Genomic DNA, 23,102 nt, shown 5'->3' with positions numbered 1-23,102 from the left:
GTGAATCCTACGAATATGTTTTGAAGAACAAATTCCTTCCTGCACTGCAACAAAAACGTCCGGGAAGGGCTGTGCGTGTGCTGTTTCACCAAGACGACGCACCTGCACACCGAGCTAACGTTACGCAACAGTTTCTTCGTGATAACAACTTTGAAGTGATTCCTCATGCTCCCTACTCACCTGACCTGGCTCCTAGTGACTTTTGTCTTTTTCCATTCATGCTGCTATTGCCTCAGTGATTTTCCAGTGGTCAAAACAGACTCCTAAAGAAGCCTTCGCCGCTGCCATGGAATCATGGCGTCAGCGTTGTGAAAAATGTGTACGTCTGCAGGGCGATTACGTCGAGAAGTAACGCCAGTTTCATCGATTTCAGGTGAGTAGTTAATTAGAAAAAAAATCGGAGGCCTTAGAACTTGAATGCACCTCGTAGGTATAGTACAGTCAATGAAATCATAATCATTCACAACAATGTATTTTGCAAACTAAATGTTGTCTTCTGTGAATATTATATATTTCATTAATTGCTACTAATTTAATACGTTTACTTATTGATGTGAACGAAGGGGTAAATATGAAGTAACATGATAAATGAATATTGATCTATCTACTAGCGGAGTGTATTTGTAGCGTGAGAACTCTATCTAGATACACTCCTGGAAATTGAAATAAGAACACCGTGAATTCATTGTCCCAGGAAGGGGAAACTTTATTGACACATTCCTGGGGTCAGATACATCACATGATCACACTGACAGAACCACAGGCACATAGACACAGGCAACAGAGCATGCACAATGTCGGCACTAGTACAGTGTATGTCCACCTTTCGCAGCAATGCAGGCTGCTATTCTCCCATGGAGACGATCGTAGAGATGCTGGATGTAGTCCTGTGGAACGGCTTGCCATGCCATTTCCACCTGGCGCCTCAGTTGGACCAGCGTTCGTGCTGGACGTGCAGACCGCGTGAGACGACGCTTCATCCAGTCCCAAACATGCTCAATGGGGGACAGATCCGGAGATCTTGCTGGCCAGGGTAGTTGACTTACACCTTCTAGAGCACGTTGGGTGGCACGGGATACATGCGGACGTGCATTGTCCTGTTGGAACAGCAAGTTCCCTTGCCGGTCTAGGAATGGTAGAACGATGGGTTCGATGACGGTTTGGATGTACCGTGCACTATTCAGTGTCCCCTCGACGATCACCAGTGGTGTACGGCCAGTGTAGGAGATCGCTCCCCACACCATGATGCCGGGTGTTGGCCCTGTGTGCCTCGGTCGTATGCAGTCCTGATTGTGGCGCTCACCTGCACGGCGCCAAACACGCATACGACCATCATTGGCACCAAGGCAGAAGCGACTCTCATCGCTGAAGACGACACGTCTCCATTCGTCCCTCCATTCACGCCTGTCGCGACACCACTGGAGGCGGGCTGCACGATGTTGGGGCGTGAGCGGAAGACGGCCTAACGGTGTGCGGGACCGTAGCCCAGCTTCATGGAGACAGTTGCGAATGGTCCTCGCCGATACCCCAGGAGCAACAGTGTCCCTAATTTACTGGGAAGTGGCGGTGCGGTCCCCTACGGCACTGCGTAGGATCCTACGGTCTTGGCGTGCATCCGTGCGTCGCTGCGGTCCGGTCCCAGGTCGATGGGCACGTGCACCTTCCGCCGACCACTGGCGACAACATCGATGTACTGTGGAGACCTCACGCCCCACGTGTTGAGCAATTCGGCGTTACGTCCACCCGGCCTCCCGCATGCCCACTATACGCCCTCGCTCAAAGTCCGTCAACTGCACATACGGTTCACGTCCACGCTGTCGCGGCATGCTACCAGTGTTGAAGACTGCGATGGAGCTCCGTATGCCACGGCAAACTGGCTGACACTGACGGCGGCGGTGCACAAATGCTGCGCAGCTAGCGCCATTCGACGGCCAACACCGCGGTTCCTGGTGTGTCCGCTGTGCCGTGCGTGTGATCATTGCTTGTACAGCCCTCTCGCAGTGTCCGGAGCAAGTATGGTGGGTCTGACACACCGGTGTCAATGTGTTCTTTTTTCCATTTCCAGGAGTGTAGTATGAGTGAGTCACTTGCACTGGGGGCAATTTTATAAAGTGCAATTAGCCAGTATATGGTACCTGGGAAACAAAAACCACACTACGATAATTCAGTTAGATACAGATGGGATTGTTTTGATATTCCTGATGTTGTTTTCTATAAGTGATTGTATAACAATCCACTTTGGTAGGAATCCAAGAAATGGCGGTAAGCCCCTTTTTCTAAATTTCTTCGCGTAATAAATCGCACTAAAAAGATATTATGTTGTGATGGCCTCATAATAAAAGACGGGAGATAGCGGGATTTAATATTGACATATCATTGGCTATCATGACTCCCAACCAACAAGGAGAGAGAAGATACGCGCGTATTTTGTGGGTTACAGAATTGCTTCGTGGAGTCTAGAGAGATTCGCGGCTCAGCATTCAACATGGCGACAGGTAATGTGTATGAGCAGCTCTGATTAGACGTAACAATTTTGCGGAATCATTAGTGAAACTTGACCGTTTAGTGCCGCAAACTAACCGCGTATGAGTGAGAAAGAAGAACGAGCGAAATTCTGGCTTTTCTGCGTAAATGGTGACTTCTGAAGCAAGTAAAATCCGCGTGGTATGTCATCTAAATCGTGACCGAGAATTCAAAGTTCGGAGAAACCCATTTCGATAATACAGAGCGATCATTCAAAAACAACATCCCTTTGTGAACTTGTCGCTAACAGGGTAGGTTAAATACCATAAGCCAGTTATTACGAGTGACTGTGTTTGCATGTGGATGTCGAGATTCAAACTTCAGACTAACATGGGCATAGCGGTGTCTTGTATCAAAGAAGTAGCAACATAATGAAATGCTGAAACTTCGAACTGATCCTTCAAAAAACTACCTATCCTGCAATAGCTCAGTTATCCTGAAACCAGAAAAAATATATGTTCTAGCCTGCAAACACGAATAGAACGACTGTTTCGACTGCAGTTCATCAAGTGGAGAATCATTGTTCGTCCTCTGACAGGTTAAGCGTGGACTGGACTGCAGAAGCAGAAATCACTGAAAAGTGAGTAAACATTTCCTGTAGGCGATACGTAAACAGAGCTGCTGCATTGAGCCTGAAGAGAAATCTTACTTTTACTGGTGTTGATCAGCTTGTAGTGCTTTCCTTCCAGACATATTAAACACTTAAATGCCTACCACATCTACAAATAACGGATTCTCCCACCTGCCGACACAGACAATCATCCAGAAAACAAATACTTCAGCCCTTTGTTTTAACAATCACCGTAACGTTGAACGACTCGGCTTGCACGTCTGGGTCTTCAAAATGAGGTATCTGTGTGAATCTGTTTGTCTACTTTCTAGTACGGGGCTGAGTAAGAGCCATACTACTGTCCTATAACACCAAGGTGCTGTCGGAATGAAACACTTCTCTATTGGCATTGCTACTGTAGTAACCAATGTTCCTTGCCTGTACTATAGAGGAAGTCATATACAGGGCGTTACAAAAAGGTACGGCCAAACTTTCAGGAAACATTCCTTACACACAAATAAAGAAAAGATGTTATGTGGACATGTGTCCGGAAACGCTTAATTTCCATGTTAGAGCTCATTTTAGTTTCTTCCGCCTACGATCAATGGAGCACGTTATCATGATTTCATACGGGATACTCTACCTGTGCTGCTAGAACATGTGCCTTTACAAGTACGACACAACATGTGGTTCATGCACGATGGAGCTCCTGCACATTTCAGTCCAAGTGTTCGTACGCTTCTCAACAACAGATTCGTTGACCGATGGATTGGTAGAGGCGGACGAATTCCATGGCCTTCACGCTCTCCTGACCTCAACCCTCTTGACTTTCATTTATGGGGGCATTTGAAAGCTCTTGTCCACGCAACCCCGGTACCAAATGTAGAGACTCTTCGTGCTCGTATTGTGGACGGCTGTTGTTCAATACGCCATTCTCTAGGGCTGCATCAGCGCATGAGGGATTCCATGCGACGGAGGGTGGATGCATGTATCCTCGCTAACGGAGGACATTTTGAACATTTCCTGTAACAAAGTGTTTGAAGTCACGCTGGTACGTTCTGTTGCTGTGTGTTTTCATTCCATGATTAATGTGATCTGAAGAGAAGTAATAAAATGAGCTCTAACATGAAAAGTAAGCGTTTCCGGACACATGTCCACATAACATATTTTCTTTCTTTGTGTGTGAGGAATGTTTCCTGAAAGTTTGGCCGTACCTTTTTGTAACACCCTGTATATATATATGAGGGGGCTCTGAGCACTATGGAACTTAACATCTATGGTCATCAGTCCCCTAGAAGTTAGAACTACTTAAACCTAACTAACCTAAGGACATCACACAACACCCAGTCATCACGAGGCAGAGAAAATCCCTGACCCTGCCGGGAATCGAACCCGGGAACCCGGACGCGGGAAGCGAGAACGCTACTGCACGACCACGAGCTGCGGACTATATATATATGACATTTACGGAAATCATCGATATACTACCCACGAACATAAAAAGAAAATATAAAAGGGTGAAGTGTAACAAAAGAAAAAAAGAGCTTAAGCGGTACTCACCGGCCTCAACGAAGACGACGGGTCTGCCAGGCCCGTGGCAGATCCGGACGCCCTTGAGCGGCCGCCCCTCGAAGGAGGTGCCCGCCACCAGGATCGACGCCGCCTCAGGGTGTCGGGCCACGGTCGCGTCTATCCACGCGTTCAGCTGCCAACACGAGGCTGATCTGATTCCTCACCGGCACACAGACTCGCTTCATCTACCTCATTTCACATCAGCCCAGGGAATTTCAGTACTGTCAGCTATAGCTCCACATGCACAATATTGGGTAATAGAGGCATTTGTGCTACCACAACATACTACTAAGATGGGCTATTCCTCGTGAAACCATCGGACCTCCAGGAGGGGCACAAAGTGCATCTTTCACCCCATTACTTATTCTCCAAAGAATATATATATATATATATATATATATATATATATATATATATATATATATATATATATATACTACTGGCCATTAAAATTGCTACACCAAGAAGAAATGCAGATGATAAACGGGTATTCATTCGACAAATATATTATACTAGAACTGACAAGTGATTATATTTTCACGCAATTTGGGTGCATAGATCCTGAGAAATCAGTACCCAGAACAACCACCTCTGGCCGTAATAACGGCCTTGATACACCTGCGCATTGAGTCAAACAGAGTTTGGATGGCGTGTACAGGTACAGCTGCCTATGCAGATTCAACACGATACCACAGTTCATCCAGAGTAGAGACTGGCGTATTGTGACGAGCCAGTTGCTCGGCCACCATTCACCAGACGTTTTCAATTGGTGAGAGATCTGGAGAACGTGCTGGCCAGGGCAGCAGTCGAACATTTTCTGTATCCAGAAAGGCCCGTACAGGACCTGCAACATGCGGTCGTGCATTATCCTGCTGAAATGTAGGGTTTCGCAGGGATCGAATGAAGGTTAGAGCCACGGGTCGTAACACATTTGAAATGTAACGTCCACGTTCAAAGTGCGTCAATGTGAACAAGAGGTGACCGAGACGTGTAACCAATGGCACCCCATACCATCACGCCGGGTGATGTACCAGTATGGCGATGACGAATACACACTTCCAATGTGCGTTCACCGCGATGTCATCAAACACGGATGCGACCATCATGATGCTGTAAACAGAACCTGGATTCATCCGAAAAAGTGACGTTTTGCCATTCGTGCACCCAGGTTCGTCGTTGAGTACACTATCGCAGGCGCTCCTGTCTGTGATGCAGCGTCAAGGGTAACCGCAGCCATGGTCTCCGAGCTGATAGTCCATGCTGCTGCAAACGTCGTCGAACTGTTCGTGCAGATGGTTGTTGTCTTGCAAACGTCCCCATCTGTTGACTCAGGGATCGAGACGTGGCTGCACGATCCGTTACAGCCATGCGGATAAGATTCCTATCATCTCCACTGCTAGGCATCACAACAACATTTCACCAGGCAACGCCGGTCAACTGCTGTTTGTGTATGAGAAATCGGTTGGAAACTTTCCTCATGTCAGCACGTTGTAAGTGTCGCCACCGGCGCCAACCTTGTGTGAATGCTCTGAAAAGCTAATCATTTGCATATCACAGCATCTTCTTCCTGTCGGCTAAATTTAGCGTCTGTAGCACGTCATCTTCGTGGTGTAGCAACTTTAATGGCCAGTAGTGTATATGAGAAACGATGGCTTAATATAATGCAGGGTAAATAAATTCATAGTTCTTGTTATTCATATTATTTGGAAGGTGGTTTTCCGTATTTGGATCAAGCATATAAAGATTCGAAGTGTTGAAATCCCATGAAAGGCAAAGTTCTATTGTTTATGCCTGAATCTACGTATCAATTGACTTTTCGGGTAAACACGGCGAGCTCAAGTAATCTCAAAAAAATTCCTTCGCTTCACATCCTTAAACTATAAAGTCAAAAGTAATGTGTCGGGGTTAGGTCTCTGCTGTAAACTGAAAGCTTAAATGAAACTACGGCTAAAGCCAGTTACCATAAGAGGGTTACCACCCGACAGTTGAATATTATGGTAAATGCCTACTGGCATAGTTGTAAGTGACGTTAAGTAAGCTTTTTAGCTTCAGTAGCTTAGGTACAACTTGAAGACCAGCCTTTTATTTTTACTAATGTGTAGAGAATTTTAGTGCGAACTGGGAACTTGGTAGAGTCTGTTACGTATGTAACTCTTTTGTCAATTTGGTGTCTTAATCATAATGCACGAAGTCTTTGCATTTCACATTTTATGAGGCCGAAAACTCTGAAGTCTTTATTGAATGATTATTCAGTGAATTTTTCTTCAACTTTACAATGTTGCTCAATGAGACGATTTTATTTGGTGTTTTTGACAGTTGTTACAGTGGTGTTTGTTGAAGTGGGATCACCTTGGTTATACAGATATCGCTTTCAGAGCTTCCGCTTCACATTTTTCGTGTTCACTCAGCAACTGAGGGGGGCGCTTCGTTATTGCTGCAGACGCCGTGCTGGTAGAGACAGCAGGTTCCCACATGACAAAAGTCGTGGGATACCTCCTAATATGGTGCCGGACCTTTCACCTGGCGTAGTGCAGAAACTCGACGTGAAATAGTTTCAACATGTCGCTAGAAGTCCATTGCAGAAGTATTGAGCCACGCTGCCTCTACAGTCGTGCATAATCGTGAAAGTGTTGCCAGTGCAGGATTTTGTGCACGAACTGAGTTCTCGATCATGTCCCCTAAATGTTCGATGGGCGTCCAAATCATTCGCTCGATCTTCGAACCAATCGAGAACGACTGTAGCCCGGTGACAAGGCCCAGTGTCGTCCATAAAAATTCCGTCGTTGTCTGGGAACATGAAATCCATGAATAGCTGCAGACGGTCTGCAGGTAGCCGAACATAACCATTCCCAGTCAACGATCAATTCGGTTGGACCAGACGACGCAGTCTATTCCATGTAAACACTGCCCACACCATTATGGAACCTTGTTGACAACTTGATACGGTAGCTTATGAGACCTGCACACACTCGAACCCTTCCATCAGCACTTCCAACGTAAATCGGGACTCCCATCTGACCATGCCACGGTTTTACAGTCATTTAGGGTCCAGCCGATATGGCGACGATCCCAGGAGAGGCGCTGCAGGTGATGTACTACTAGCAAAGGCACTCGCCTCGGTCGTCTACTGTCACAGACCATTAGCGCCACATGTCGCCGCACTGTCCTAACGGGTATGTTTTTTGCAGGTCCCACACTGGTTTCTTCGCTTATTTCAGGTGGTGTTGCTTGCCCGTTATCACAGACAGCTCTATGGAAACGCCACTGATGTCGGATGTTAAGTGAAACCGTCGCCCACTGCGTTGTGCGTGGTGACAGGTAATGTCTGAAATTTGCTATTCTTGGCACCTCTGGACACTGTGGCTCTCGGAATATTGAATTCCCTAACAATTTGCAAAATACTATGTACCATGCGTCCAGCTCTAACTACCATTCTGTGTTCTGAGTCTGTTAATTCTTGTCGTGAGATTTTTATCAAGTCGGAAACCTTTTCACATGAATCAGATGAGCACAACTGACAGCTCCGCCAATGCAGTACCCTTTTATATCTTGTGTACGTGATGCTGCCTCCATCCGTATGTGTGCAAATCGCTATCCCAAAACTTTCTCTTGTCACTGTATGGCGCCTATCTCACTGCACAGACGTTGGTTGTTCCAGACTGGCGCCAAATCTCAAGGCTTGTTACTGAAGTTCGTATTGGGAAAAACAAAAGAAAAGGAACTGAAAAATGAATTTGTTTCAGCCCAACCACAGCCGGCAGGTGTGGCCGAGCGGTTCTAAGCGCTTCAGTCTGGAACCGCGCGACCGCTACGGTCACAGGTTCGAATCCTGCCTCGGGCATGGAAGTGTGTGATGTCCTTAGGTTAGTAGGTTTAAGTAGTCCTAAGTTCTAGGGGGCTGATGACCTCAGTTGTTAAGTCCCATAGTGTTCAGAGCCATTTGAACCATTCCGCTCAACCATCCTCGATCGTATACAACCCATAGCTCTTCTCCCCAACCACTTTACCTGCTACACATTGTGTGGTAGTGTTTTCCAGAATGATGAAGTGATTTTCGAGGTGGGAAATATTCTGAACAGCCAAAATGTAGTCTTCTATACCACAGTGTCGGGCAGCTCAATCATCACTGGAAAAATGTCACACTGAATGGTGAAATTGTAGAGTAGCCCACCTAACATCATCAGCGTTCATGGCCGCAGCTTGGTTGCCTCGAGTGTGAATTAAAATTCTATGATTACCCTGGGTAATTTCCCTGGAGGCACAGGTAGCAATGTGTGATGATTTTAATGAAATTTTCTATGATCTCAGTGAGATAAGTACGAACCATGAGAGGCCAAGGTGAAGCATCGTCCATTTCACCAAATAATTGCAGATAATGTTGTAATGAGAAATGCTGATGTCACTGAAAATCTACCTTAGCTTTTTAACGGCAAACCTCTCTGCGACGTACCTACGTCTGTCTCATAGCGTCTGCTTCTTGAGTTCTGCGAGTGGTGCCTTTGAGAGCACTAAAAGGATCCTCGGTTGAATTTGCGTGTTCTGCTGGTCCTGGTAAAAATACATTGAAATAGTGGTATGCCACTTGTAGATGAAATAATGGGAAGTGTATAGAAACAGTTGTGGAGTGGGAATGCATCGCCTAGAGCAGCAGAAGTTTATAACAAATAATTTCTTTAGTAGAACTAGAATTGTGTGTAAAATGAACTCACTACGACACTCAAAAGTTAGGATAACTCTGGTCGCTGACGTCTCATTCCTGCTGGCTACGCTAAGGTCGCGGTCCTTCTGATTGAACGACAGCAAATATCAATAACATACACGAGCTGTAATTCTTAACCATCCTTGGTAGAGCTTTTTGGATACTGAACCTAGTATTTGAAATTTATACGTCTGTCGACGAACAACAAAATGATGGACATTTGGCTGCCTTGCTATCTCTGAGGTAGGCTCATTTTATCTCTGACAATGATCCTAATGGTACTTCGTCGCAGTACATTCAATAAATGGAGTCGCTGCTGGAACGACTTGGCTGTCATTGATGTCTTCCCTCCGTCCTACGAGTCTGATATCCAAATTTCCCATGTTCACCTATCTATCAAGTCAGGTAAAATTCTATAAGATTTTTACAGTATTGCTTTCATCCCCAACGCTCCTTGTTTTCACGATTCATAGATTTTTTCATGATTTTTCTCTAATGTGAATGAAAACGTCCATGTGGCTAGGACCTCCCGTCGGTTAGACCGCTAGCTTGGTGCAAGATTTGTTTAGTTGATGCCACTTCGGCGACTTGCTTGGCGATAAGGATTAAGTGATGATGAAGGTAACATAACAGTTCCTGAGCGGAAAGAAAGTCCGTCCCGATCAGAAATCGTACCTGTGCTCCTTCTATTGTATTCTGCCGCCCTGACCAGATATGGAGACGGTTTTAATAGTAATTCATGGGTTAGAGTGTAATGGGTATATACAACGTTTATAAAATTGTTTCAACTTTCTTCCCAGCATGTGTTCAAGAGTGTGTAAAACATCATTTGTGTAGTCAAATCAGGACTGATAACTCCTAATAGTTCCTCAAATTATTTTTAATTGCATTGAATACAAATTTATGCCCAGTTAAAACGAACAAATAATTGCAATCTTTGAGCTGTTAACATCTTCACCTAATAACGCCCATTTACGTTTCATGTTACATATTTATTTTTTATAGTGCCATTCTAATTGAAACTCTCTAAAGAATAAACATTTATAAGGGTATTGTTGCTGCCACTGTCTGGTATAACAGCTGCGTGGCTATGTTAACATTAGAAACGACTTGTGAGAGAAACTTGCTTCACAGCTGTTTGTGACTTAAGACAGATTTCCCAAGTAATAACTATTAAATAGAATTGTCTTCACCAGCAAAAGCAAATATTCAACTTGCACAAACAATGAGGTTTTGAAATTGTGTCTTTTATTGTGACTCGTATAAAAATGCTACTGTAACTATTAAAAACAAGTCATGATGTGGTAGAGAGCGGGAGTTCTCACCTGAGGCAGGTCCTGGTACGTTTCCCAGTCGTAGTCCGTGCTGTTCTTGCCACTGCTCTCACCATCCTCTAAGAGCCTGTTGGAAAGAGATTAAATGGAAATCTGTGGTAAGGTCTTATGGGACCAAACTGCTGAGGTCAACGGTCCCTAAGCCTACACACTACTTAATCTAACTTAAATTAACTTACACTATAGACAACACACACACCCATGCCCGAGGGAGGACTCGAACCACCGACGGGGGGCAGCCGCACGGACCGTGACAAGGCGCCCCAGACAGCGCGGCTACCACGCCCGGCAGAAAAGAGATTACTCAGTAACAGGTATAGCCTTATAAAATTCAAAATGGTGCTTTATATATAACAGCAAACGTTGCGGGAGCTGTACGAGGTAACCAAACAATGCGCTGCTGAACCCAAAGAAGATAAAAAGTAATTAATATGAACACAGAACTTAAGGTAATGTGACACAGCAGAGTAAAAACGATTAAATTAAATTGTGGGAACCTGATCCTCTTATTATGCGAACAGCTGTACCTTTCATCGATAAACATGTTTAAACAGCTTTGTGCCATCATGAACGGCTACTTTTCTTCAGTTTTTATGTTGTAAAATGTTAGATTCAGTAGAAACTACTTACAAAAAATGGTTCAAATGGTTCTGACCACTATGGAACTTAACTTCTTAGGTCATCAGGCCCCTAGAACTTAGAACTACTTATACCTAACTAACCTAAGGACATCACACACATCCTTGCCCGAGGCATGATTCGAATCTGCGACCGTAGCGGTCGCGCGGTTCCAGACTGTAGCGCCTAGAACCGCTCGGCCACAAAGGCCGGCCAAACTACTTACATTATTATAGCATAGCTGTCAGCGTTATATTCGTGGTATGTGTTCTCACCTCCCATAGAAATACAGAATACTATTTTTTTATGCCTCTACAGCAGCAACATAAACACTGTTATCTGTGGCCGGCCGTTGTGGCCGTGCGGTTCTAGGGGCTTCAGTCTGGAACCGCGTGACCGCTACGGTCGCAGGTTCGAATCCTGCCTCGGGCATGGATGTGTGTGATGTCCTTAGGTTAGTTAGGTTTAAGTAGTTCTAAGTTCTAGGGGACTGATGACCACAGACGTTAACTCCCATAGTGCTCAGAGCCATTTGAACCATTTGCTATCTGTGAAGTTAGAATTGTAACTTGGGAGTGTGATTCATCAAAAACACGTTCTGTGTTCTTGTCTGCAGTTTGTTCAGCAGATGAGAACAGATACCACTAAAAGAACCTAACGTTCTAGAAAGTAAGATCTGAATAAAAGTGTAGATAATGGTAACGAGACACTGAAACAAGTTTGGAGATTAAAAAAGAAAAAGAACAGTTGTGTGCATAACAGGAGGAACTGAATTTCCATAATTTAGTCTGCCAGTGCAGCTGTCATTAGAGCCCCAAAACCACACTACCATGATTCAGTGAAATACTTTGAGGAAAAGATTGACTTACATTTTTCAACGGAATAACATGTGTGAATAATCACAGCAACTTCCATAACAGAATGAAACTGCGTACTGGATCAGAATTTGAAACCACAACACGCAACTTGCCTTCATGATATAACTGGTAAGACAATAGGGTATTTGACTTTCTCGAAATCGTCTTGAATTGTTAATAATGTCATTTTATGCTCATAACATGCTGTTTTCCTTCTTGAATTTCATTATTCTTTTATAAAAACGTAAATGAAATTCCAATCTGAACTCCCGCTAAAACGCTCCATTCGAGTCATGTGATGCATGTGACGTCACTGGCTAGCTCAATGCTCCTACTGTCGTAAAGATAATTCACAGCGATGTCTTGTTTTGGAATTTACGTTTCGGAAAATAGATTATAAATGGTGTGTAATACCATATTCTACAGATATATCCATTAAAACTTTTGTAGAAATTGTTCTTGTGTGTTTCAGAGAAGGAGAAAGTGCGTAAAAATTGGTTACACTGTACCGCCAAAATGCCACCACGTCGACGTCGAATTTCCCTTATTTAATTAAAAATGTCTTGCACTCTGAAGTAACATTAATTTTCCTCCGAGATACACTTTCCCATTGTTACAAAGAAGGACAGCGTCATTCGACGAAATTAAACTTTTAGTAAAAATTATTTCACCCACTTCCTTGGACGTCGTTGACAGCTCGCTTGATAGAGCGGTGGACTGTCGAATATTTAAAGGTGATAACGATAGAGCGCTGGTTAGAATCTAGCCTGCATTTGTATTTTAACTTATTTGTAAAAAAATGGACAGTTCTTTCATACGAAAACGAAATGACAATTACAAAACTTCACCACACCGATTACAAACAGCAGGTTCGAATCCTGCCTCGGGCGTGGGTCTATGTGATGTCCTTAGGTTAGTTAGGTTTAAGTAGTTCTAAGTTCTAGGGGACTGTTGTCCTCAGAAGTTAAGTCCAATAGTGCTCAGAGTCATTTGAACCATATCTCTTGCATTAAATTTTCGACAAACAGGATTTCTAATAACAGGTATCTGTAAGTACATCAACTTCAGTAGAGATATTTATTTCTGTTCAATAGCTTGCGGTCTCAGAATACAGTGAGAAATCTGCACAGCAACTTTTAGTGTTACTTTATTCTCCCTTGGTATATTTTCAAACTCAGTAGCGCCATTTGAAACCTTATATCTATTTTATGCACAGTACGATCTGGCTAGGGACTGTGCTTGTTGGGAGTGGATACAAGGAGAGTTGGCTGCTGTCCGTAAACAGCCGGAAGCTGCGTTGGCTACCGTTGACAAGCTTCTAGCTAATGCTCAAAGTTGCGGTGACGTCGGGGCTCCAGTGACGAGACCTGCGACACCTTTAGTGCCACTGGAATCCCCTAATGATCCCGACGTCGCTGTGGCTTCTGATACGCAACATCCGACCGGTCCGTCCTCACTCCAGAGTGGGTGGCAGAAAGTGGTGGGTTCGCATGTCACTGGGCTGAAGGCGAAAGAGGAAGCAGTCCGTGCGTCTTAGCAACAGGTACGAAGCGTTACCCAGTGTTGATGATAACGCTGAACCAGCACGGGATGCCTCTCCTGTTAGGGAAGCGGTCGATTTTCCTGTCGAGTCCGGAGAAGTACAGAGGGTGGGTATGCTAGTCACTGGGAGCTCCAATGTTAGGCAGGTGATAGAGCCTCTCAGGGAGATAGCAGGGAAGGCGGGAAAGAATTGCAGTGTGCATTCGGTATGTTTGCCGGAAGGTCTCATCCATGATGTGGAGGAGGCCCTGCCGGGGGCTATCGAGCGCACTGGGTGCAACCGGTTGCATGTGGTGGCACATGTCGGCACGAATGACGCCTGCCGCTTGGGTTCTGAGGCCATCCTCGGCTCCTTCCGGCGGCTGGATGATTTGGTGAAGGCAACTAGCAACGCACATGGGGTGCAGGCTAAGCTGTCTATTTGTAGCATCGTACCCAGAGTAGGTTTGAGAGAGAGTGGAAAGTCTAAACCAGAGGCTCAAACGGCACTCTGACGATATCGGATGCGAATTTCTCGACCTCCGCTATAGGGTGTAGAATTGTAGGGTTCCCCTTATATGTCAGGCGTGCACTACACACAGGAAGCGGCTACCAAGGTAGCGGAGTACGTGTGGCGTGCCCATGGGGCTTTTTTAGGTTAGAGAACCCCTCCATTGGAAACAAAAACGAATTGCCTATTAAATAAGCCACAGCGACCTCAGAGAATCTTGGTCCTCGCAGATCAGATATATATGATTTTAGTAAACTGCAGGAGCATCCAAGGAAAGGTCCCAAAATTAGAATCACTTACTGAAGGTTATAATGTACAGATAGTATTGGGAACAGAAAGCTGGCTGAAACTAGACGAGAACGAAATACTAAACTCAGATTGGAATATTTATCGTAAGGATAAGTTAGTCGCCAATGGTGGCGGCGTGTTTATTGCAGTAAAAAATTTGATAAAATCAAGCGAGGTTATCACGGATTCCGAATGTGAATTAATCTGGGTGAAACCGAGTATCAAAGAAAGGTAAAAATGGTGATCGGATGCTTTTACAGCCCACCTGGGTCAGGACATGTAGTTGTAGAGCACTTCAGACAGAATCTGCAAAATATCATTAGTAATTTTCCCGATCATGCCGTTGTAATAGGGGGGGGGCTTCAATTTACCAGGTATAGATTAGGAGTGTTATGCCATCAAAACTGGTGCCAGTGATAGGGAATCGTGTGGTATTGTGCTGGATGTCTTGTCCGAAAATTACCTTAAGCGGATAGCTAGAGAACCAACTCTTGAGGGTAACGTCTTAGGCCTCCTGGCAACAAACAGACCTGAACTTATCGAATCAGTTCATGTAGAGGGAAGTATCAGTGTTCATAAGGCTGTGATAGCATCTATGACGACGGGTCCTACAAGGGATGTGTGTGATGTCCTTAGGTTAGTTGGGTTTAAGTAGTTCTAAGTTCTAGGGACTGATGACCACAGATGTTAAGTCCCATAGTGCTCAGAGCCATTTGAACAATTTGAACCTACAAGGGATGTTAAGGAAGGTAGGAAGATGTATCTGCATAGCAAGGGTGACAGGATACAAATTTCAGAATATCTCAGCAGTCAGCATAAAATATTCGGTGATGAGGACGAAGAAGTGGAGAACAAATGTAAAAAATTCAAAGGCATCGTTCAATATGGCCTAGACAAGGATGTTCCGAGTAAGGTTTTAAGTGATGAGAAAGATCCACCATGGTTTAATAGTCGTGTTAAAAAAGCGCAACATATACAAAGGGCACTTCATCTCAGATTCAAGAGAAGTAAAAACCTAGTTGACAAACAAAAGCTGAAAAAAGCGAAAATGAGCGTAAGAAGAGTAACGAGAGAAGCGTTTATTGATTTCGCAAGTAAGACGTTGTCAACCGACCTGAGTAAAAATCCTAAGAGATTTTGGTCGTATGTAGTATCAGTAAATGGGTCAAAATGATCTATTCATTCGCTCAGCGACCACACCGACACTGAAACGGAAGATAACAGAGAGAAGGTCGAAATACTTAATTCGGTCTTCCGAAGTTGTTTCACCGCGGAAGATCGTAACACTGTCCTTCCTTCCAATCGTCGTACCAACATCGAAATGGCAGATATTGAGATAACTGACTGCGGAATTGAAAAGCAGCTACAATCGCTTAGTACCCGAAAGGCTTGAGGACAAGATTGAGATACCTATGAGTTTCTATAAAGATTATGTGAAAGCACTTGCTCCCCTTCTAGCAGTAATTTATCGCAGGTCGCTTGAGAGCGCAGGTCATTCCCATTTTTAAGAAAGGCCGTAAGACATGTCTACACAATCATAGACCTAAATCGTTGTCAATCTGTTGCAGAATCATGGAACATGTTTTATGCTCAAGAATTATACGTTCTTGAAAAATGAACAGCTCCTTTATAAAAATCAACATGGATTCCACAAACAGAGATCCTGCGAAACTCAGCTCGCTCTGTTCCTCCATGAGATCCACAGCGCAATGGACAACGGCGCTCAGGTTGATGCCGTGTTCCTTGATGTCAGTAAGGCATTTGACACCGTCCCGCATTGCCGCCGTTTAATGAAAAAAATACGAGCTTACGGAGTATAGGAGCAGACCTGCAATTGGATTCAAGACTTTCTTGCAGATAGAAGTCAACACGTCGCTCTTAACGGAACTAAATAGACAGATGTAAAGGTAATATCCGGAGTACCACAAAAAAGTGTGATAGACTGTTGCTGTTTACAGTATATATAAATGATCTAGTAGAAAGCGTCGGATGCTCTTTAAGGCTATTCGCAGATGCAGTTGTACATACCAAAGTAGCAACGCCAGAATACAGTAAGAATTTGCAGAACGACCTGCAGATAATTTGTGAATGGTGCAGGCTGTGGCAATTGACCCTGAACGTAAATAAATGTAACATATTACGCATTCATAGGAAAATAAATCCACTACTGTACAGCTACACTATCGATAGACAACTGGAGACAGCGTCTGCCTTAAAATATCTAGGCGTAACTATCCAGAGCGACCTTAAGTGGAATGACCATATAAAACAGATAGTGGGAAAAGCAGATACAAGACTCAGAATCATCAGAAGAATCTTAAGGAAATGTAGCTCATCCACGAAAGAAGTGGCTTTTAAGGCCCTTGTTCACCAGATTTTTGAGTATTGTTCATCTATCTGTGATCCCTATCAGACAGGACTGATAGAGGAGATAGAGAAGATCTAACGAAGAGCGGCGCGTTTCGTCACGGGTTCGTTTAGCTGGCGAGAGAGCATTACGGAGATGCTAAACCAACTCCACTGGCACACGTTACAAGAGAGGCGTTGTGCATCACAGAGATTTACTATTGAAATTTCGAGACAGCACTTTTCAAGAGGAGTCGGACATCATATTTCTTCCCCCCACATACATCTCGCGTATTGACGACGAGAAGAAAATTCGAGAAATTAGAACCAATACAGAGGCTTACCAACATCATTCTTCTCACGCACTATTCGCGAGTGGCACAGGGCTGGAGGGATCAGATAGTGGTACCGAAAGTACCCTCCGCCACATACCATTAGGTGGCTTGTTGAGTATGATGTAGATGTAGATGAATTAAAATTCAAGCTTATTAGTTGTGAACTGTTTGCGCAGAAATTCTCAAATATAAGTCACGGAGTGAAATATTTGGTTGCGTGCTTGATATTCGGGGAGGCAATATACTGCCCACAGAAGCTATATCCTTTCCAAGCCAGGTGTATGTGTGGGATGAGGTACCTAAGAAATTCTAACCACATGTTGGCAAAATTACGACAGTACTGAATTGTCAACGTTAACTTTCATGTTGGATGATGGCGTAGTACATAAGGAACATCATTTGGAACCACACTGCAGTGGATCTCATAAACGTTCAATTAATTCCTTAGCTTTATGTCCTCAGTGGAGAGTAATAAAAGCACCAATGGAAGACAAACTACTGACTACATCGCTACACAACCCCTACACAATCGACAATAATTGGTCTTTACGTAGCTTACCTTTCATGGGATATTATGCCTGCTACATACAGCACACATTCGTCAGTTTTCTTTCGTTAAATTGCCTGGATGAGATATTTAAAAGTAGGACACGGATGACTTCCTTCCCCACCCGTCACCAGTCTGAGTCCGTGCCTCGTCTCTAGCGAATTTTTCGTCTTTGCTTCGTGTTCATCTGCTGTTATTATTTAGCTTTTGTGTTTCATAGTTTTGTATTTGTCCCATTTGCTTTTATCAGCAGTCTCGAAGAGAAGTGTGACCAGGCTGTAGGGGTTTCTTGTATGGCACATATGTAGAAAACCCTTTACTCAGAACCAAATAATACAATTCCACAGTCTGTTATTTTGAAATGAACGGTGCTCTGCATCTACCAGTTTCTTCTTGTTTATTTAGTTGGTGAAACTATACAAAATTAACAAATGATGTTCAAAGCTGTTAAACCACACTGATTTCAGTACGACTGGTACTGCACAGAATAAGAAATGGAAGTACACAATGGATAGAAAGTTTAAGACGACTGTCACTTCTCGCCTGAAGCGCTGTGACAACATTTATATACGGTACGCCACCAGTCAAAATGAGAAGAAAGATAGTAGGAAAAAACGACGTGTGTGCTTTCGAGTTTTCTTTCATGTATGTCACACACTTCACCTAAACAGAATAAATCCTGATCAAAAGCATGGAAGTTCTGATTTGTCGTCGTTTCGTAGGTTGGTCGTAAGTGGATTGTAACAAAGATGTTGCGAGTCACAGAGGGCGTTGCCTCGGAAAATTTGGACGGGCCCAAGATTCAAAGGAAAGTAAGCAACATTATTTCTTCCAATGTCTCATTACATTAGTGAAATAAGATAAATTACAGATTTTATAAATGGATACTGGCAGTCTTTCTTCCTTTTTAGCATACGCGATAGGAATAGGAATCGAGGAAATGATTCAGACACATCGTGTAGCGTTGACCATTGATTTGCGGACTGCTGATGTGTGTGTACGAGTTCACGCAAAACAGAAACAAACGAACTTGGATGACAAAGAAAATATTTGTCTCGACGCACTAGTGTACGACTGTTTACCGACACGGTACTGTGTGGTTACTATGTAATCATTTATATCAAAATCGATCAAGTCAGTGGATGACAGTCTTTTTGAGGTGGGTGTGTTGTTGGACTTCGCCTAGTCGCAAGAAAGACGGAATTCTTAAGTAGTCTCACGGAAAACGAACTACAGTAATGTTTTTAGAGGTGGTAGTTGACAACCTCTGACTGACCGCAGCGATCGTCTTGTTTCTTTTTTGTAAGACTCTATACACGATATTTTCTAACAGTGTGCAAGAACATTTTCATAGTAAAATGCTCGTTGACTGCCACTGATTTGATCCATTTTGATGAATCTCGGCAAGTTCTAAAAATAGTCTCGCACTAATACGCCATATCAGACAAGATAAATTTCTTGGCAATGATATCACGCGAGTTCTCTCTCTCTCTCTCTCTCTCTCTCTCTCTCTCTCTCTGCGTGTGTGTGTGTGTGTGTGTATCGGAATTGTGCACCTAAATATGCTAGATAAGTGGCAGGTTTATTAATCTTATTGGCCTTTGGGCACCATTACATTGTAAATTAATGTCGTGTGACTAGGGCTTCCTTTCGGGTAGACCGTTCGCCTGGTGCAAGTCTTTAGATTTGACGCCACTTCGGCGACTTGCGCGTCGATGGGGATGAAATGGTGATGATTAGGACAACACAACACCCAGCTTCCGAGCGGAGAAAATCTCCGACCCAGCACCATTACACTGTGTAATTCATTCACTGTCTAAAGTGATTGCTGTAATGCTGTTCCTCCGCCAGCCGCGGTACACGGCAGAAGCATCAGAGAGCGCCAAGTAAATATCGGTCTCAGCGTGGCGACGTAAGCAGTATGGTGAGTCGCTTCCTTAATGATGATCATACCAAGAAGTATTTTCTGCTTCCACACAAGGCATTCAAACAAGCCTTCAGCGCCAGCAGAGAGCGCTGAAACCGCAAATTATTTTTCTGCATTAGATAAACAGTTCAAGAGAGGACATTCATTAGGCGGCCTTACGATTTAACCTACCGCACGATGACACTCGGACAGTCATCAACCATCTCCAGCAGTCATTGCCCCGTTCCAGCAGTTATCGCCGAAATCCAGCAGTTCTTTATTTATGCAGCTACCTACAACTTGTCTGCAGTGCTGGCCGGTCTAGTCGTCGGACAATTTACGCCGTTTGTCGAATGTAAGTAAAAGTGATTGTCAAAGTGTTTACCTATCGAGAGACTGAACATAAATTCCGGCCACACTGAACTTCAGTTACATTAATTAGTCATCATCAGCTATGATAAGTTAGCTTAGGTGCAGAACACTACGTCAGTATCATGCGTCCTCTGCAAGCCAAATTGAGTATATGTTCATGTACGAGGTGCATTCAAGTTCTAAGGCCTCCGATTTTTTTTTTCTCCAGACTGGAAAGAGATAGAAACATGCGCATTGTTTTAAAATGAGGCCGCTTTCATTGTCAATACGTCTCAGAGATGGCAGCACCGTACGGCAGATGGAATTTTACCGCCAGCGGCGAGAATGAGAACTGTTTTAAATACTTAAAATGGCGACGGTTTCCTTACTTGAACAGCGTGCAATCATTCGTTTTCTGAATTTGCGTGGTGTGAAACCAATTGAAATTCATCGACAGTTGGAGACATGTGGTGATGGAGTTATGGATGTGTCGAAAATGCGTTCATGGGTGCGACAGTTTAATGAAGGCAGAACATCGTATGACAACAAACCGAAACAACCTCGGGCTCGCATATGCCGGTCTGACGACATGATCGAGAAAGTGGAGAGAATTGTTTTGGGGGATCGCCGAATGACTGTTGAACAGATTGCCTCCAGAGTTGGCATTTCTGTGGGTTCTGTGCACACAATCCTGCATGACGACCTGAAAATGCGAAAAGTGTCATCCAGATGGGTGCCACGAATGCTGAAGGACGACCACATGGCTGCCCGTGTGGCATGTTGCCAAGCAATGTTGACGCACAACGACAGCATTGAAAGGATACAGTACCGCCCGACATTGAAAATAGGTACAACATACTTCATTATTTTTGTCAGAACAACACATTTTTTTGTAAAATAACTCAATTTCAATTAATACAGCGAAGCCAGATACCAGTGTGGGAAAGAATGACAATTTATTTATTTAACTGATCACATGTGCACTCCCACAAAGTAAATCCCTACATCCAGTTTGGTGAGATCTGTGAAATGAATGAATGTATGGTCGTCTGCTAACCACAGATAGTGAATGTGAATATATGATCATCTTTGAGACGATCCTTTGGTGGGACCAAAGAGATGAAACTTACCTGAGCTTTGAGCGCGTGAAATATGGCTGACCAATACGGTAGCAAGGTGCTCCCCCACTTCAGCAGAGGTGCAAGAGGACCTCGAGAACGGCCATGTTTCAGCACTCTGCCGCTGGATCTTGTGCTGTTAAGACCTGTTTTAGTTGTGCTCCGTAAAGACAAAAGAGTGGAGACATGGTATGCATGTGGAATATTTAAGAGTAGTTTGATATAATAATTTCTCTATTTCAGGAACTTTTGTGGGGAGAATAAAATGTCAGGCAGGTAATATTAATGGGATTGTAGTAATCCTCGGAAGTGACCAACGGTCACAATGAAACCATGTGTAGCAATAAGTTGAAGTACTTCTGTGTGCTTAAGTTAAGCTGAATTACTAGCGTGTGTACAATAAGTTGAAATATTTAAGAAATAGCGTGTGTACCATAAGTTCAAATATTTAAGGAATGGCGTGTGCAGGACTTGAAATTAGAGACGAGTACTTCCACGTGGTGAGTACTGTGTGAGTCTCAATCTGTGTATGAGACAAAGGATAAAGAGAAGTACTCGTCCATGGTATCAGTTGAGGACTCGCGTGTGTGATGAATATGTTCTTAATATTACTTTGCGTGACATGATTCCGTGTGACTCTAGATTCAAACTCTGAGAGAGAAGCAAGGTGAGTCGGCCGTCTATCCAGCAACGCCACTTGGCTTGCATTGCACAGGAAGACGTGCAAATATCTCCAGAGTTCATTGTAGGAAAGTAGAATTACAAAGTGGGGCAGTGTCGTGTGAAACTGGGATAAATACTAATTGAAGTGGGAAAGCTGAAAGTGATAGTGTTGTGACTATTTAGTGTTTTGTATTCCATGTCGTAGTGTGGTGTATGTCATGTAATTTGGGTATGTGTGGTTTGCATGGGAGAGTAGCAAGGTAGTTTCAAAAGATTAGTGGGTTATGCTTGTTCCTTCTGTACCGCTCGGTCTGGAGGAAAGTTTCGTGATGATGATTGTGAGAGTCGAAGTGTGAGAAATAATAAAAGATCCACCATCCTATCCAGAAAGTGCACTGTAGCGTTAAATAATTACGAGACCATAATATAGAGATTCACCAATGTATATCCATGCCCACTGGGCAGAATTTCTCATGTATTATTGTTGTAGGTTATAGAATTTGTGTGTTTAGGTTATACAATTAATCGGAATAAATAAGATAGTGAAAAGAAAAAGATTGGTGGACTTTTCCTTCGAATTGCATGTTGTCATGATGTCCCAAATTTATAATGTGTGCGCCATTCATATTCAGTGCGGTGGACACGTGTTGATAAAAGCCGTTAAATAAAATACAAAAAGAAAATGTGGTATTTCCAGTGAGTAGTGAACAGTCTGAGTTCTGTAAATCACTGATAGTCACATGTGCGTTTCCGTTGCGTATTATTCATACAGGAGGATAATTTGTAACTTAATTGTGAGTACGAGAGTTCATGTTACTCGATAAATAAGAATGAATCCACTCGCTTGGCAGACCACTCATCATGCAGGCCTGACTGCTTGATGCCACAGTATGAGCAAGGCATTTGGGTGCCTCTCAAACATGAATGGGACTTTCTTTTCGTCGGTTGTGACAATGGATGAGACGTGGATGCCATTTTTCAATCCAGAAACAAAGCGCCAGGCAGTTCAATGCAAGCACACAGATTCACCGCCACCAAAAAAATTTCGGGTAACCGCCAGTGCTGAAAAAATGATGGTATCCATGTTCTGGGACAGCGAGGGCGTAATCCTCACCCACTGCGTTCCAAAGGGCACTACGGTAACAGGTGCATCCTACGAAAATGTTTTGAAGAACAAATTCCTTCCTGCACTGCAACAGAAACGTCCAGGAAGGGCTGCGCGTGTGCTGTTTCACCAAGACAACGCACCCACACATCGAGCTGACGTTACGCAACAGTTTCTTCGTGATAACAACTTTGAAGTGATTCCTCATGCTCCCTACTCACCTGACCTGGCTCTTAGTGACTTTTGGCTTTTTCCAAC

At 43.8% G+C, this 23,102-nt stretch overlaps 1 protein-coding gene across 1 annotated transcript in view; it reads right to left on the bottom strand.

The window, feature by feature from the left end:
* The window catches only part of LOC126106505 (zinc carboxypeptidase-like), a 71,801-nt gene that overhangs the window by 43,052 nt on the left and 5,647 nt on the right, over positions 1–23,102 (bottom strand). The window contains exons 3-4 of the mRNA XM_049912861.1: positions 10,670–10,745; positions 4,634–4,778 (exon numbers count right to left, since the gene is read on the bottom strand). Of these exons, the coding sequence (XP_049768818.1) occupies positions 4,634–4,778; positions 10,670–10,745 (221 nt within the window). The remainder of the gene's footprint in view (positions 1–4,633; positions 4,779–10,669; positions 10,746–23,102) is intronic.

Source organism: Schistocerca cancellata, chromosome 1, assembly GCF_023864275.1.
Source record: "Schistocerca cancellata isolate TAMUIC-IGC-003103 chromosome 1, iqSchCanc2.1, whole genome shotgun sequence".
Classification (NCBI taxonomy): domain Eukaryota; kingdom Metazoa; phylum Arthropoda; class Insecta; order Orthoptera; family Acrididae; genus Schistocerca; species Schistocerca cancellata.
Note: the sequence above shows the minus strand (reverse complement) of the source record. Positions and strands in the feature narration are given on the sequence as shown.